The 17,733-nt window shown below is 34.0% G+C and overlaps 1 protein-coding gene across 4 annotated transcripts; it reads right to left on the reverse strand.

Moving 5' to 3' along the window:
* Window positions 1–194: 194 nt before the first annotated feature.
* Window positions 195–14,433, reverse strand: LOC129306820 (histone-lysine N-methyltransferase, H3 lysine-9 specific SUVH4-like). 4 transcript variants are annotated; one of them, XM_054947571.1, is made up of 16 exons: window positions 14,137–14,432; window positions 13,065–14,057; window positions 12,791–12,859; window positions 12,196–12,261; window positions 10,639–10,693; window positions 10,332–10,441; window positions 10,002–10,175; window positions 8,639–8,737; window positions 7,608–7,706; window positions 6,537–6,586; window positions 6,361–6,449; window positions 2,015–2,174; window positions 1,799–1,904; window positions 1,522–1,704; window positions 1,074–1,310; window positions 195–717 (listed from the first exon to the last, which is right to left on the reverse strand). In XM_054947571.1, the coding sequence occupies exons 2-16, from the start codon at window positions 14,049–14,051 to the stop codon at window positions 604–606; spliced, it is 2,598 nt and encodes an 865-aa protein (XP_054803546.1). In that variant the 5' UTR covers window positions 14,052–14,057; window positions 14,137–14,432; the 3' UTR covers window positions 195–603. The 4 variants fall into 4 exon arrangements, with proteins under 4 accessions (XP_054803546.1, XP_054803545.1, XP_054803544.1 ...); XM_054947570.1 differs by having other exon boundaries at window positions 201–717; window positions 10,002–10,181; window positions 14,342–14,433; XM_054947569.1 differs by having other exon boundaries at window positions 201–717; window positions 10,002–10,181; window positions 14,230–14,432.
* Window positions 14,434–17,733: the final 3,300 nt, after the last annotated feature.

Raw genomic sequence — 17,733 nt, forward strand, 5'->3', positions numbered from 1 at the left:
AAGGATTACACGTGGTACATATGGGTAAGACCCTAACCTGTCCTCATCCACAATCTGTCTACAGTAAGATGGTTGACAGTCAAAGAGAAAAACTGTCAACATTAGTCGGTCCGCTCGTAGCAAGGAAGTGGGCACAATGGTTATCCCCCCTAAAATTAAAACGCAGAAAGATAAAACCTGTTACAAAAATTAACAAACGAGCATGCTCAATATCATCCCTGCATAGGTGCTGAGACACATCAACTCTACTGTAATAGGAACGTCTTTCAAAGTCACAATAAGTGCGCAAATACATTAGATCAATCACAGGCAAAATACCAAATAAATGGAAAAGTGATTGTGCGTCAAATATCTGTAAGTTACATCCATTAGATAAGGGCAAAAAAGGGTGCAAGAGTAAGAAAAAACGGGGTTTGATATTTTCATCTTTCCAAAAAAATACATCTCATTCGTTAACAGATTTCAATCAAAAGAATGATATATCATATTTTTCTTGATTTACATGAAATATTGCATAATTTTCCCCCTTTCATACAAATAAAAAATACATGATGCAGATATGTGCAATGGCAAAAAGAAAATGCATGCACCAAGAAGCATATATTAGAACAGTCGCTTCCTGCAGTCAGCAGCTCCACAATAACACGTCATTTTCTTTACTTTCCCGTCAGGGCTCAAGACACTATCCAGGGCATAACCATAGTCATATGTAAGCTCCTGCGAGCAGTGAAGGTAGATTTGTCAGGTGCACAATATTGATCCCTAGCATAAATTCAACTAATAACATAGAAGAGCATTATTGTTGACCATTGATTGAAAATACACTTCAAAGCAGTGTCTAATTTTAATAAATAAAATCATTACAAATTACACATCAACGTTGCCGCAGCTGCCCATTCAGCTCACCGAAATAATTATAGCATAAAGCAATTTCAAAGCCAAGGATCAGACAAAAAAAAAAAAGCCAAAAATAATTGAGTTCGATAAAAGAGTGAATATAAATACTTCATCCATTTATCTGTTCTATTGTTCAAAGCATTATCATCACAAATGCAAAAGAATAAACAGCTAACCTGCAAAGGTGGTATGTTGTCTGCAGCAAATAACATCACTCGTGCAAGCCTTAAATCATGGTGTGAACTCAAAACACATTGAACAAATAAATTTGGTTCACAACTATGGTTTATAAATCGAGCAATATTTCCAATTGATCCAGCATCAATACAAAATTCTGGTGCGGATTCAGAGGCATCATTTGCATAGTTGTCCAAAAGTTTAACTGCTGCAGATGTTTCATTTTGTGATCGCCTCTGTAAGCAAATAAGATACGGAGACATCTCAGATAGGCTTCAGGTGGAATCTCCTCCACGTGACTAGTTTGTTTTGACCTCAAGTTTTCACTTGCCAGTTGTATAATAATAATTGTAAGAAACAAAACAGAGAGATATGGAAAGACAAATATAATCTTATACTAAACTAGCTGGCGAAAACATAAAAGGAAGACAAAATAGGAACTCAAACCTCTCTTCCACCAATGCCCTTCATCGTTTGCAAACAATCTATCTCAAAAATATAATTGTTCTCGAGTGTATTCTCTACATCTTCTGTCCTCCTGATTAATCCTGTGTATTCACAAACTGGTGCTCCCGAAGGTATGAAATCCCAAGATCTAACAGCCCATCCTTTCTTTGCAGTTCGAAAAACCTGTCACAATTTGGTTGCATGTATAAATTAAAATACACAATATTGGTAGTTTAATCTAAGAACTTTAAGATGACTAAAAAAAAAAAAGTACAACCTCAAGACGATATCGTGGCCCTCTCTGAGAAGTTCTATTAACACAACCAGGACCACATCCACAATTTGGTCCACATTCAAAGACAACATCTTTGGCTTCAATTAACCTAGCAGGTGAAAAATTATAGACTACTGTCAATATACTCCTAAAAACAACAATAGCTACACCAACAACCAGCATAGCCAGCTCTCAGCTAACTCATTTCGATGATCTAACCTCCCTCCATTACGAGATACATAGGGAAAATCAGAGCCATTTCGTAAAGCACATTCACAGGATGTGGGATCCACACATAAGCCTTTGCACTTGCATCCAGTGACAGCAGGGGGGAGCTTTACATTCTTTGAAAGCGAAATTGATTTTTTATATTTAAAACCTATAATATTCAAAAATCCAAGTCAGTTAACTAGATCACCATAGGGATGCACAATGCTAAACTTAGGTTTAGGAAAACATTAGTGACAACTCAGTTTCAGAAACATTGCATAGCAAATATACAAGAGTAAATACTAATTTTTGCAGATGAGAAGAAAATAGAATAAGTCAATAATGTCAAGAAATTTTGAATCTGCTTCCTCCTGTTGACTGGTGCTTAGAAAGCTGTACTTGCATGTTATTGCGGAAGCAAAGCTAATTTCCAAAGCCAATAAATACATTCTTACTGAGAAACCATACCCCCTCCCCCCAGCAACTAGGGACGAACAAGGAATGCAGCAGCACAAACTAAGGGCCTGCTTGGTTATTAGAAAAGATGGAAATGGAATGGATTAAAAAAAACAAAAAAGAATTAAATCACCCACATGTGAACATGATAAAATTTAACATCACATAACACAAATGTGGAAATCACCACACCTTTCACAATCCTCATGAATCATGACCCCTAACTTCATGAACTAAATTATCATTCTCCCTCATAAACATGATTGACCTATCTCCCCTCCTCATTTTGATTATTTTATTTTTGCCTTAATTTTTTTAATCCATTCCATTTCCATCCTTTCTAGCAACCAAACAGGTCCTAAGGTTTGGAGTCACTCCCTTATATCCTCAAGGCCTTTTTACAAGCAAAAGTCCCAACAGCCCACTAATATTCAAGACCTACTCTAGAGGATTAGAGAAGTAAAGGAATTGAGCTTTGTTGGTGGTTATTATGATAGAACACTTCCAGGGTTTGTGGCCTGATATTTGCAGGACATGTTAACCTAATGAAGCAATGCTTTGGCACTATAAGGTTGGTGGTAATAAAAGATGTGAATTCCAAAATTGTTGAGAAAAGTGAAATTTCTTCGTAATGCAAAGCTTGTAATTTATCCCAAACTGTTTAACCCAATACCCTGTTCATTAATACCAACCTTCCCACCCATTTGACTTAATGCATTTATCACTAGTCCAAACAAATCAAAGCCCATTAATGTTTATGGTGCAAGATGATATAGAATATTTATTAATTCTTGATGATTTCACCAGATTCACTTGGGTTTCTCAAGAGATAAGAGTCTGAAGCTTCTCAAATTTTCAAAGATTTCACCACCATGATCCAAAACCAATTTCAAAGTAACATCTAAGTCATCAAAACAGAATTGATCCACCACCAACATGGATCAGACACCAAAATTCATGTCAATACGCCTTAATAAAATGGAAAATGGAAAACAAGACGTATATTGCAAGTTGTCATGGCCATTGTGGCGTCTACAGATGTTCCTAAACACTCGTGTGAGAAAAGCAAACCTTACTGCAACCTACTTGATTAAAATATCCAAAACCTTGAATTTTAGGGCCATTATGTCATATAATTGTAATATTGAAATATTACTTACTGATAGTTAAGTTAGTTGTGGGAAATAGCTGTTGGGTAGTTACTGTTATATAATTGTAATATTCAAAAATATTACAATTGTATAACACATTAGGTACATAAAATGGAAAGGAAAATTACTTTTGCATCGCTACCATGAAAAAATTTGTGCAAAAGGCATAATATTTTTGCGTAATGGTAACAATTTAATAAATATTGCGTATCTCATATTTTGTAAATCGAAAACAGATTTCCTTCCCTCAAACATACCAAACAAGCTGTCAATACTCCCCATGAACAACTTCTGTTGATTCCTACCATTAGTAAATTTGATCCATGTCAAAAAAAAAAAGAGTGCATATTTCTTGAGCACACCTCCCATAAAAAGGACTAGAAATGTTATTAAACAGTTCTATATCACCTTAGATGCTGAGAATTTCTTTAAAAACTAGCCCTGCTACTCCACAAAACTCTTCTCATGGGGCGACTCGAAACATTCGAGAAGATTAGGATTGTTTAAAACCAGGGCATCCCTAGCCTTATAATTGATATGTGACCATTCAAAACATGCCTAATCTACTTGCCCCGCCTAATCTCAACACTCATATCCTTGCCCAAAAACCCATAAATTCATATCTTTCAAAACCCCAAAACTCAATTTGATTCTAAAGTCCATAAGGACTCTAGTGCCAAGGCATCTGAGAGTGAGATGAAAGGTACACAGTAAAAAATAGTCAAGTGTACTGCAGGAAAAAGAACATCGAAATTGTAGAACCTTGGCATGTCACTAAGGTTCTATCATGGCTCCAAATCGAGACCAGTACGAATACTTCTAATACGTGGCACCAAAATGGAAGTATTTCAAAACTAGTCTTTGTCTAAAAATGGCACCTTCAAGTGTCAATTAGGCTCTAAGTACACCAAAACAAAGACAAGCATAAATGTGGGGACGCTTTGATTCCTAGGCTTAGGAAATTTAGATGATAAGAAATATGGAAAATATTGCTTTAGAAGAAAATAATTAATAGCTTTGTGTTACTTTTAATTACTTCTGATTGTTAGTTTCTTTTTCAACAAGTGGGAATATTTGATAATTTTGTTTTAGCAAGGGGGTAGAGGTTTCCTCATACAGAAGGAAACCCCGTGCTTATAAATAGGATACTTCATGTAACTTGGAGCCAGATTTGAATGAATGAATTTTTGAGTTATGTGAATGCTCTCTGTGTCTGTCTCACTCTACTCCCCCTCCCTATCAGATTTGTATTTTCCCTCTTTCTTCCCACTCTCTTTGTTTCTGTCTTTCTTCTCCCCCAATATCCCATTCTTGTCCCTTTCCCTACCACTCTCTGTTTCTACTTCTTCTCCCATTCTCCCCCTGTTTAAATCTTTGCAAGTGTGTGAGTGTGTTACATCATTAGATCTGCCTCTCTCACTTGGAGATCCGTGACTGAAGTTTAGGGTGATTTTGAAGGAGGACTCGGCAAGATCAACAATGGAATTTCCATGAAGTGTTGGTGGGATCTATGGAGTCCTCTAGATAAGACACTTGAGTATGTTATCCAACCTAGATTAATCAATGCCCGTGAAAGCATTCATGATCATGTCCTTCCTAGTGGCCAATGGAATGCTAAGGGGCAGAGGAAATCTTACCATCTTGGACAATCCCAATTCTTTTGAAAACTCAGACACCAGTTTCTCATGAAGAGGATTGTGTTAGATGGCATCCTATGGCAGATGGTGGTTTTACGGTCAACAGTGCTTATCATTTTCTTTCCCAGTCTGGAGATTGAAGAGGGTCCCCGCTGTGGTGCAAGTTATGGAAGTGGCAGGTGCTAGAAAAAGTCAAGTTTTTCATGTGGCAAGTTTCCTGTGAGAGACTAATAACAAACTCACTCAAAGTTAAGAGAGGATTGTCAAACACTTGTCTTTCTTCCTTTGAGCGCAACTATAAGGAGTCCATATTACATATCTTGAGAAATTGTGAGTGTGGTACCATGTCTTGAAAACTATAAGTGCAGGTATGACCAAATTGGAACTTGTCTCATCGACCAGCAAAGGAAAGATACAAATCCTGGGCTTGCATGAGGATTTTTGCAATTGTTTGCTGGTAACTCTGGACATCACAGTGCAAGTTTATCTTCGAAGATTCCACTTTCACCGCAGCAGATATCATCCACAGATGCAGCTTTATGCTTATGAAAAATACTGTCAACAATGAGCTTAAACATCAGATGCTCCATAATTTCCAGACCCACAAACAGTTAGGGACAGCCCCCTCACTGGACTGTGTTCGCTTTGACGTTGATGGTTCAGCTCAATGTAATCATCATGCTTTGTGTGGAGGAGTGCTCCGGGATCACAAGGGCGATTGGATCATGGTTTTCAACATGCTTTGGGCTTATGCTCTATTATTGATGCAGGATTAAGGGCAATCAAAGCAGGGCTGTTGCCTCAAGTGATGAAGGCCCTGACTTTGTGACACAATGCAAAGGAGCATTTGAAATGCTAGAATGAAATGAATTGCTCTTTTCAGGGCAACTCAAATGATTCCAGCAATCCAGACAAATGATCCTAGAACTTTCATCTTCAAATCAATGCAATCAATGCCATTTTAAATCACAAGAATCGCATGCTTGTAATTTATGTGATAAATAAAGCTCATGGGTCTTGAAAGTAACACCAAGCATCAAATTCCAGTTTCTATATCTAAGTGGGGAATCTGAATGATCTTCAGAAAATGTTAGAACTTAACTCAACTTACCTTTGGGTGCAACTGGGGGGTCGTCAATCAGGTTAGTGGCAGGAATAGGCACATCTTCTTCACCTTTGGTGATGTCCTCACACACAAGCCTAAAGTAAATAATAACAAAAGGATTCAGGCCATAATAGTCGAGCTGAATCTTATGGATATTCAACTTATGGTAGCTTTTTCTTTACCCTCGTATTTCAGCAATGGACTGAGGGGCACGTCCATTAATGAAATACACCTGCAATTACAACAAAATAAATAAATAAAATCATTTAAACATTCTTCACTACTTCATTATTCGGCATTAAAAAAAAAAATTCAAACTTGACCCATGATCAGTCACAGAAAATCTAGGAAAAGAATTGCAATGACAGCAGTCAACTCCACAATTCAACAAATTATCTAGATAAGAAAACAAGTCAATTTATACAATGGAACCTCGATGAGAATAATTTTATTCAGACAAATTATAATAAAACCCTATTTGTTAACCTTTGACATGAATAAATAAACAAGAAATCACAAAAATGAACACAAAATGTCTAATGTGGCGTTTGCCACAAATGATAGTAGTCACAACATAATTGCTTTTCCAATTCTAATAGTAAATATCGCATTGGTTGTATTATGTATGGCGCATGTCATACACCGTACATAGACATTAAGAACTTGCTCCTCACTGAAGTTAGGAATAAAGCTTAATCTAAGGATACCCTGACAACTGAAGTTTATAATAAAATATCATGAAGCATTTATGTCATCTATGAAGCATTAGTCATAAGAGACCAATAGGATTGATGTAAAATTGTTTAATTATTTAATGTTTAGAAAGTGTTCTTACGTTTATCATTCACGTAGGGCTTTAGCTTGGTTGTCAATTATCCTAGTAGGCTAGAGAGTTTCTTACTTCTAGTTGTCCTTATCCTAGCAGGAGGCAACCCTTGATTAGATATCCAAAGCACCTTTATTTGAGCAACAGTTAGCTTGAAAGGCTCAAAAACCTACGAATGTCTTTTTCAATAACTCTGCACATCAAACAAGCAAAACTCCCTCAAAGAGGTAGGGACGAAACACCAAAATTAAACCAGAGGACAGCCATATCCCATCATACACGCAAGAGGTAAGGAAATGCACTAGAAAATGCATATTAAGTGGACCAATGACCAAACTTTCCGCAGATAGATAGTGAAACAAAACTATCATAACTTCACAAGACATGAATATTCTTCACAATGAAATTAAAAAACAAATATACGGACCTGCTTAGTTGTCAAGGTTGGCTGCCCATCAAGCCTCCTGAGCCGAAACTTAAAGACCGTAAACCCAGATATTCCTTTTTCTGCCCAATAGTTAACAACCTATACAAAACAGAAAATAATTTGAACCCTAAAAACTTAACCTTGCATTACTATGACCTTCAAGAGACAAGCAATAAATCAAGAAGAATTACTTTTGAAGTTTTAAGGGAAAAAAATGCACTAAACACACATATAATTTCACAAACAAGATCGCAAAGCTCAATCAACCAGTCAACCTTGTTCATTTGGCATTTGTCTATCTAGGTTTGAAGATTGATCATCTATGAATCAGATTTTGAAACCTTTGAAAAAAAAGGAAGAAAATAATAATAATAATAATAATAATAATAACAACAACAACAACAACAATAATAATAATCACAAACAAATGTCCACATATTGAACTCAAAATACTGAGTCATAAGTTCTATCACTAATCACTGATCAAATCAGTACCTTACCGAAAACAGAAAACTTTAATAATAAGTTAAAAAACGAATTGCATTCAAACATAATTAGCTAAAACTTCCAAGTTTAGTAATCATTTTCCTACATTTGTCGCTACTTTTAAATTTTCAAACCTGAAGGCAGCTTAAAGTTCTCAATGATAGGGCATAAAAAATTAAAAACAATTGACACTAATAAGCAATCTGCCCTGGTTTGTTTCCTGCTAAGAAGGATTGTAGCCTGAAATTCCCCAGTGCACTATGCTGTAATTTTATGAGCACAATACAATTTGCCCAGTTTATAGGTCCATATCAACCCAATTTAGTGGACATTCTACTCACCAGCTTTCTGATCCAATCCAGTACACCACAAATCATGCTAACAGTTTCATATTACACATTATTTTGTGATAGTATAACTAAAGGGGTAATAATTTAGTATTTAGATTACAGGGCTCCAAGCTTGCTAAATATAATCCCTTACAAGGAATAAAGGATAAATTATTAGAGAAAAAACAGATTCCAATGAGCATATGGGAATACTACCTTATACAAGCCATCATATGTGTAAACTTTGCCGCTGTAACTGTTTGAAGATTCATGTCCGCGAACCACCCTTACAGACACACATTGCTCCATGCAGTTCTAAAATGGAGTGCAAAGTAAGTTAGATTCACTTATGTACTTCTAAAATGGAGTACAAAGCAAGTTAGATTCATGTCCACAACCCACCCTTACAGACCACAGTGCTGGGTGTTTTCTGTAGCCTTCAAATCTATGGTGTCAGCTAAAAGATATTCTAGAAAACTGGGTGGAAAAGGAATGAAGGTGATATGTAATTTGTAATGTGTTATTAACTAAATAAGCCAGATAGTTAATTAGTTTGGGATTTAGTTGGTTAGTTGATGTCAAGAATAAATAACTTCGGAACCTATATAAGGGATCCTAATTTGTAATCAAAGGTTATGCCTAATTGCTTAATGAAATTCAGAATATTATTCAGAACTTCTTGTCTCTCTCTCCATCCGTTCTTCTCTCTCTCCTCTCTTCTTCCTATTCCTTTCTTTTCTCTTCTCACCACTATTCATCAGAAGGCATCCACAATAGTAACACCACAGCAGGGGCAGCAAAGCAAACCAGAGTTGCACAAGAAATTATGTGCAAAACAATACTACAAATATGTGAAAGCATATTAATGACTGATGCAATCTCCTTTCTTTAATTCCTTTGAATTTATGTTTCATGGACAAGAGATTTTAGGCTTTTGTACAAGAATGAATTTTCATTGAGAATTTTACATAAGTAAATTACTGTGATGAATTTTCAATGCAAACAAATTGAAGCAATGAGCACTCACAATCTTGTAAATTTTAGGTAATAACTAAACTAAATATAGCCTTAGGCCGTTGCCTTATCAAAAGCATAACCACACAATTCACTTGAATTTAGTAACATAAGTCATTCATTAATATTGAAAGTTCCAGTAAATTAAGTTGGCAACCAAGTACCAACTAGATAATAAAGAAACTTATGCTTGGTAACAACAACCAAACACTCCGAACACAAAAACTGTACATATCCAAGAATAAATAACACACTTCAGAAGCAAGACTACCGCACACTTTATAATTTCAAAAATATACAAATAAAAGTCCAGCAAAATCAAAGAACAACAATCAACGGCCAGCTAGTTCCACTAAAATCTTATAGACCATGAGATATAACCTTACTCCACCATAGCATTGTAATTTGCAAATATTATTTAAGCAATGGCATTAATCTTCACAACTAGTTTAAAATATTTGTCTTTTAGTAATGTGGACAGCAAAATTGGTTAACAGCTATTGCACAAAGAAGCAAGATATTTATTATCTAATGGATTAAAAAGATCTATGCAGTAGGTGCGCACCTTCAGAGCCAGATTACCACGCTCTAACACCTGATCCCGAATTTGACGCTTATCACCAGTCAAATTATGCCCACCTTGACCAGTATATACAACATCCTCAGCATTATCAAGATCATCCTCATACATCCCCGACAAAACAATGGCCACAGCAAGTGGAAATTCATAGTGACTGTACTGTGACTTTCAAGAGGGAATAGAGAAAGAGAGACATTTGATTAGATGGAGCACTTAATTAAGAATTGTGTCATTTGACTGTCAGGCATATTCAAGATCTTATATACTTTAAATCATAATGCAATTTAAAAATCACGGTAAAGACAATGGCATTACCACTTTGGAATAAGCTTGACCCATATAATCTATGCCATTTAGCCAATGGCTATGAAACCCAACAGCAACCATTTCAGCACGCGAATAGAATTGATGTCCAACCTTAATACCTGCCATTAAGAGCAAACTTATACAGATTTAACATGGGTTACACAGAACATGGCACAATTCATTTTAACATTATAGATATAATTGTACATATAAATATAATCTTGCTAGGTTGAGAAGGAACAAATAGAAAATTTCTATCAGTTTAATAAGCCCAAATAGGTAAACAGAAGAAGCAATGCGAGATGAAGCCACCAACCTGGAATATCACCAATTCTTTTCTCAGGATACAATGTCTCCTTGTTTTCCATCATCTGCCAAATGTCTCCGATTTAAAATGTTAGGGAAGAAAAATCTACAACCCTCTTGTATCACAATTAAAGCCACTTAATTTTAACTAGGTAAGAAATGATAATTTTATACAGAGGTGAAATTTTATATAATAATGACTCTGAAATTTCTCATGTTATTCAAGGTGGGAGACTAAATTATAGAGGTGACAGGAAGCATAAGGCAACAAATCAGCATCCTCCCGAAAAAATGCCACCATTAAGGCACCAAAATCAAAAAACCTCAATATATGGGGGAAAAGGGTTGACAATCTACTCTGATGCAAAGTGTAGGTTTTCAGTTTCCTCACTTCACTTTTTAGCAAGTCTTTTTCCTCCTGTCACTTTGATGTGCAGTTTTTTTTTTTTTTAACTTTATAACTTTTACTCTCTCACCTTACCTTGTAGCAAGGGTCTTGGTTTCAGACATCCTCACCTCACTTTTTGTGGTGTATATGTTTTAGGAGCTGTTTTGAAACTGTTTTTATTTTATTGTTTTGAGAACTGGTGTTTTATAAAAACATATTCTGAGAATAAAAAAATAATGAAAATAAGAATTTTTCTCATTTTTCCTTGTTCTCTAGAACAATAATCTCAAAACACTTGAAAGTTGTTTTCATTTTTCTGCTCTCGAGAACAATATTTTGTTTTTTTGCTCTCTAAAACACTTTTTAAAAACACATTACCAAACATATTTTTTTGTTCTTTTGTCCTAGAGAACAAAAAACTATTCCTAGATCAGGTTGCCAAACAGCCCTTAGTTTCCCTATGCTAACTATCAAAGTGTATTTTCTGATGCTAACCAATAATGCATTCAAACTTTGTAAGTTCACAAACCATTAAGAATTTCAAAAAATAACAATTCTAAAATTTCTTATCTTATTCCTGGTGGGAGATTAAATTGTAGTGCAGCAAATGGCAACAAAATTGCCATGCAGCAAAATCCAAGGATATAAGAAAAGGGAAAAATTGACAATCCACACTAAATATCTAACCAAACAACAAATAAGATATATAAAAACATGGAAACAAAAGCGTAATTAAAAAACAATAGAAGGAAATAAGTAACTTGGCTCTGATGCTAAATCACATGTGATTTACAAGACTAACTAAAAAAAGAATAAGCCCATAATTATAGGATTCCAACAATAATTAACTATATCAATCACTAGATAATCCTCCAAATTTTGGCTATCATAGTTATGGCTCACTTTGGTTAAGGATATAGCTAGCTAACATGTTAAAAGAGAATAATTAAACAACTAACACATTTAGAAAAATGCAAGGCATCAATGATTACTTAATCATTTAATAAAAAAAAGAGAGATACGATTAAGATGAGAAGAGAGTAAAATAGATATATATTGCATGCAACAAACTAAAATAGGGAAAACAAAAACCCCCGCCAGAAACTCAAGCAGGAAAACAACAATGAAGACATAATAACAAAATTACACTAATGGTTAGCCTGATGAATTTCCATTCACCTTGGATAATGCTTTCAAATCAGGTCGCTTAGCCATTGTCTTTTCAACTTCAATTGTTGCATTTTTCTGCAGAAGTTAAAACATTGAGATTTTTCTGTTAATTGATAATAATAGGGGGGAAATCTGTCAGGCAACTCAAATTTAAATTTCACTCAGCAATGAAGCCCAATTTGAAGATCCTGACAGACTTTGAGAATCACTACTGACAAACACCAATTTCTTGGTTTCAACTGAAGAAACGTTAGGGCTTAAGCCATAAAGGACGACAACAAGAAGTCTGGTCCCAATAATGTAAACCATAAAAGACAACCAAAAAAAAAAAAAAAGAGTGGGGGTACATCAAGGGGCTCAGAAATAAGTCTGAAGACCTTTGAGCGTATAAAAATATAGCATGTTCACCATGTAGGAAAAAATATGCAGACAGCGCCAGGTATGCTATGGGAGGGGGGGGGAATAAAGCAGTATAAAATGAAAGGAATGAAATATGAATCTCACTCTTCAACCCAGCCAAACCCTTAAGGCAATTAGGCAAAGAAGATGGATGTAGAATTGTGTTATTGAGAAGAATGTAACAGATGGTGAATCCAAGACCAACCTTAGATTTTGAACCTCTTTTAGACACTTTGAGGGAAGAGGCCACTTTGTTGCACCTATTCTCCTCCTCCTATATATGCAAAGATGTTAAAATCAAAATTCCAAATTAAACAAAGCTAAAAATGGTTAGACCAAAGAGATAGATAGACGTAATAAGGCCTAAGTCTGGCCTATCTCGCGTTGCAATTTGCAAATTAGAGTGGATGCAGACATTGTACCTTAGAAAACCAAACTGCCTAGTTACAAATTATCACTAAATGGTCATTAAAACTAACCTGAACAAAATGAAGATAATGCTTGTTAAACAACCTCAGCGTTTCCTTCACCCTGACAAAGTCACTTTTATCTGCCAAATTCCCTGCCCCATTTGCTTTTGAACCCGCAGATGTCTGTTTGTTATGAACCACGGTGGCCTCTTTAAGCTTCTTTACTCTAGGTGGCTTACCTACTCCCCCTTCCTTATCCCCATGTTCATCCCCATTTTCATCATTGCAACTTCTTTTGAAACATTTACTTTTCTTATCATTACCAGCCTTATCTCGGTCCTCTAACAATTCTACTCTACGTCGCACTAGAAATTCCTTATTTTGAACTCGAGAGTTAGCCATCCTTTGACCTGACGATTCATTGTCATCATTTGGCTCTTCAGTAATTGACTCGTTCAACTTTTTAGCTTTCTGTTGGTCCTCCACAACATTTTCCTCACACACATTTTCGTCATTGCGACTTCTTTTGCAGGCTGTATTCTTCTTCACATCACTAGCATTGTCTCGGTCACCGGACAACTGCACTGCAAGTGCCTTATCCACCTTTTGTTTGGCTCGGATTCGGGGGCTAGTTCTTCTCTGTATTAAAGACTTCTTAAACTCTAGTGGTTCCACAGTTGTTGAATTATCCAAATTTTTAGTTCTCTTTGGTCCTCCCACTGTTTGTTGCTTATCAGCATTTTCGCACTTAACACTTGTTTTACAGGCGCTCATCTTCGCATCACTAGTTTTATGGGGCAGCTCATCTCTGCGGCACACGGGAGGTTCCATGTCCACTTTATGCTTGGCTTGGATTCGAGGACTGGTTCTTCTCTGAATTGACGAATTTTTTGAACCATTTGGTTCTTCAGTCTTGTCACATTTATGACCATTCGGTATAATATTACGCCTAGGGGTCGAAACCACGGAATGACGACGACCCATTCCAGCACCCAGCTCACTGTTAGCGATCGGACTCTGATTCGGACTAGTACGGTTCAACGATTGAGCCCCCATAGTAGTCTACAAAAAAAAAATGAAGAAAACCTGAGAAAAATAGAATAAACGAGTACGCGAAGTAATCAGATAAAAATGCACTAACTGGTCCGAAATCCTCCGGTAACAGATAAGTTGGGTTACTAGCTAAAAAATTGGAAGGAAAATGAGAAAGACTTCAGCACAAGTAGATTGTAACTTTTAGGGTTTTGGGGAGAACAGCATTGGGGGAAATGCGAAACAAATCGAAGGAGAGTGAAGCAGTAAAGGGCAAAGGGTGGGCATGGGTTCATCCCTTATATATCTCCCACCTCGGGAGAATGTACGGACACACAGCCATTGTATTTCCTTCTCGGCCTTTTTTCTCTTTTTTGGCTCTTTCCTCTCTTTCTCCGACCTCTTCCCGCTTGAATACTTTGGTGGAGCCCTTGCGCTGTAGCTTGCTGACGTGTTAAGAGCTTGTTGCACAATATTTCGATTCTGATGAAATTATCTGTAATTGTAAGTACACTACAGAGTATTTAAATTTGCAATCCACAATATTTATGTTATAGATCATATAACTTATTAGTGCTCAAATTCTAAGATATGGTTATAATTATTTATTATTTATGACTTTTTTAATAAAGGCATGTAAGTGATACATAATGAAAAAAAAAAGGGGAGAGGATTTTCTCTTCTTTCCCACCCTCTTTCCTTCTTTTCCCTTCCAGTATATTAAGATATAAATAATTCAGATTTCATTTATAAAAATATTATTAAAATATTAAATTATAAAAAAATAAATACTAAAATTCAAAATACTAAAATTTAATATAAACAGTTAAAAACATTGTAAAAACAAAATAAAATAAAATATTTTATAAGAATATAAAGCTGGAGCGTGCAAATCTTTATTTAATAGTTATAAATTAAAAAGAAGAGGGGAACTGGATGGGAAGGGATTGGAAAGAATCCTCTCCAATAAAATTTACATGTTTTAATTTAATTAAAAAAATAGGTATTAAGAAAAACAATTTGGTAAGTGAAATTTATGTATTTAAACGTCAAGTGGATCCCTTGCACCATTTTTCAATTATTTAAACGTCAAGTGGATCCTTTGCACCATTTTTCAATTTAAAAACATGTATTCAAAAACATTTGGTGAGAATTTCAATTAAGGACTATGAATATGACTCAATTATTAATAGGCTTTTAAAAATTTTAAAATTTCAGTTTAATTTAGAAAAATTAAAGTGAAAATAATTTTAATAGAGAAAATATCAAAGTACTCTTCACTTATTAATTTGTTATGCAAAATCATTGATTATTTATTTTATTACTTCACTCGTTAATTTATCAACATGAGTTATAAATTACATAAATTAACATGTCAATAATTATACAAAATTTGATATCAGTTGTTCAATCACAAGCAACATCAGTTGTTAAATTGAAAACTTTATTTGTAATTTTCTAATATCAGTTGTAAATTATTAATAAATCTTATAATTTACAGCTGATGTTAGTAAATTAATAAGTAAAGTTAATAAATTAATAATTGATGTTGCTGCTTATTTGACAAACTAATATAATTTATAACTCATATTAATAAATTAATAAGTGAAGTAAAAAAAATAACAAGTTATGATTCTGCATAATGAGTAAATGGTACTTTAATCTTTTTACTGTTAAAATTATTTACACTTCAATCCTTCTGGATTGAACTAAAATTTTAATTTTTTTAAACCCACTAATAATTAAATTATATCCCTAGTTCTTAGTTAAAATTCTCTCAAACATTTTTTATGTTATTCATGTCATTAATCATTAGCACTTCCTCCATTCTTAATATAGTTGATATCTTGATCACAATGACCACGTCCGACATCCGATGAAATTGAAATGTATCCAAACACATCGTGAGTAGGGAAAATCAAAATTAAATAGCAATCATTCTTCTCTAACTTGAAGCATTTTCGGTGAATTGAACACAAGGACTGAAAATGGATTCTGTACTTAGAACCAAGTAAAAAATGTAATATATTAAAGGCATGAGAGAATAATAGTTAACATCAACATTTTGTTATAATTGACATTATCCAAATATAAGTCATATTTTAAAAATTTCTTGCATACCAATGAAAGAATTAAATAGTTGAATGAATCTTTAAATTTGTATACTTTCATGCATATCCAAATATAAGTCATGTTCTCACCACTGTCCCTATTAAATGTGTTAATTTTTTAATTAAAACCAGCGCAATATAGGAAGAAAATTACTAATATGGCCACCAATACTTGAACATGACTTAAATTTTGGGTCAAGAAAATTTTTTGTAATGTTACTTATATTTTTAAACAAATGGAGTAATAATCCAAACTAGGCATGAATAAATGTAGGTGAGTTTAGGCTAATTCATTTACACAAACTTAGCCCTATTTGAATAGTCAATCCACAGATTTAGTCAATGGTATAAGGAGGAAATAATGAGTGGTTTGATCATGCATTCTTTTTATCATAAGACATGATATTGTGATGTGCACTTCATTGACTTTAAATATCTATTTTGTATGTCTTAATTGATTTGACTTGAATCTTCATGATTTAAAATTTTTTCAATTACTGAATAACCGTAATCACTCTTATTTAACATTTTACAGGCATAAGTTTTAGGAAAGACAGGAGAAAGGTATTAAAGGCTTAGAAATTTGCATTCTTTCCGTATGCCTCCATTTTGATTATCATATGTGTAATTTGATAGTAAAATTGCCAATCAGGACAATTATTTTGATTAATCGCACCGTTCCATGTCTGTGTGCTTAATGGATTTTATTATATGCTATGTTGCATGAGCTATTAATGTTCAATTAGGGACAAAATAGTGGCACAAGTATGTTTATAGTAATTTTAATGGCTGTAAATGACTATCTGGAGATTTGATGTAATTTTTCACCCCTTATGCTTTTTGCAGCACCCTAAATTTTTTTTAAAATTATCAACTCAACCATGGTAAAGAGAAGTGAACTATTCTTATATTTTTTTTTAAAATAATTCTATAATTTAAAATACTACCATGGTAAGAAATGATAAAATATAATTTTATAAAACATTTCACATTTTAAAATAATTATCATGATAGAAAAGATTAATATAGATAAATAAATATTATTATGGTAAGTAGAATTTAAACTTTTTAAACTGTCATTTTCAAATTTTGAGATCCCAAATAATTAAAAACAAAATAAGTGTGAAAGACCCAAAAGATTCCTTTTAAAATTGAGAACATGATAAACATAATAGATTAGGAAAAATATAAATAGTTATGTATTTTAAAATCTTATAACCACCTGTCAATCTTTTCAAATAAAACAAAACTATTTTTGATACTACTAATACACATTTACAATTATAATTAGATTACAACCACTTAATACAATTTATATTAATAAATCAAATATAAAAGTAGCTAACAATTGGTTTAGATTTGCACAATACAATATTTTAAGTAAATTTTTAACCTCCTACATGCCATTAGGCTAAAATCACACATTCCAAACATTATGCTCCCAACAAATGCAAACTATAAACTAACAACCAAACTAGATAACTCAAATAATTTCTAAAACAAACCAATTATATGCCCCTATAATCATGCTATTCTAAACATCCAAAATAAATCAAACGTCAAAGTTACAGTCATCTAAACAAGTAAAAATAGTT

Source organism: Prosopis cineraria, unplaced genomic scaffold (assembly GCF_029017545.1).
Source record: "Prosopis cineraria cultivar Desert tree isolate PC_DT_omini unplaced genomic scaffold, ASM2901754v1 PC3, whole genome shotgun sequence".
Classification (NCBI taxonomy): Eukaryota; Viridiplantae; Streptophyta; class Magnoliopsida; order Fabales; family Fabaceae; genus Prosopis; species Prosopis cineraria.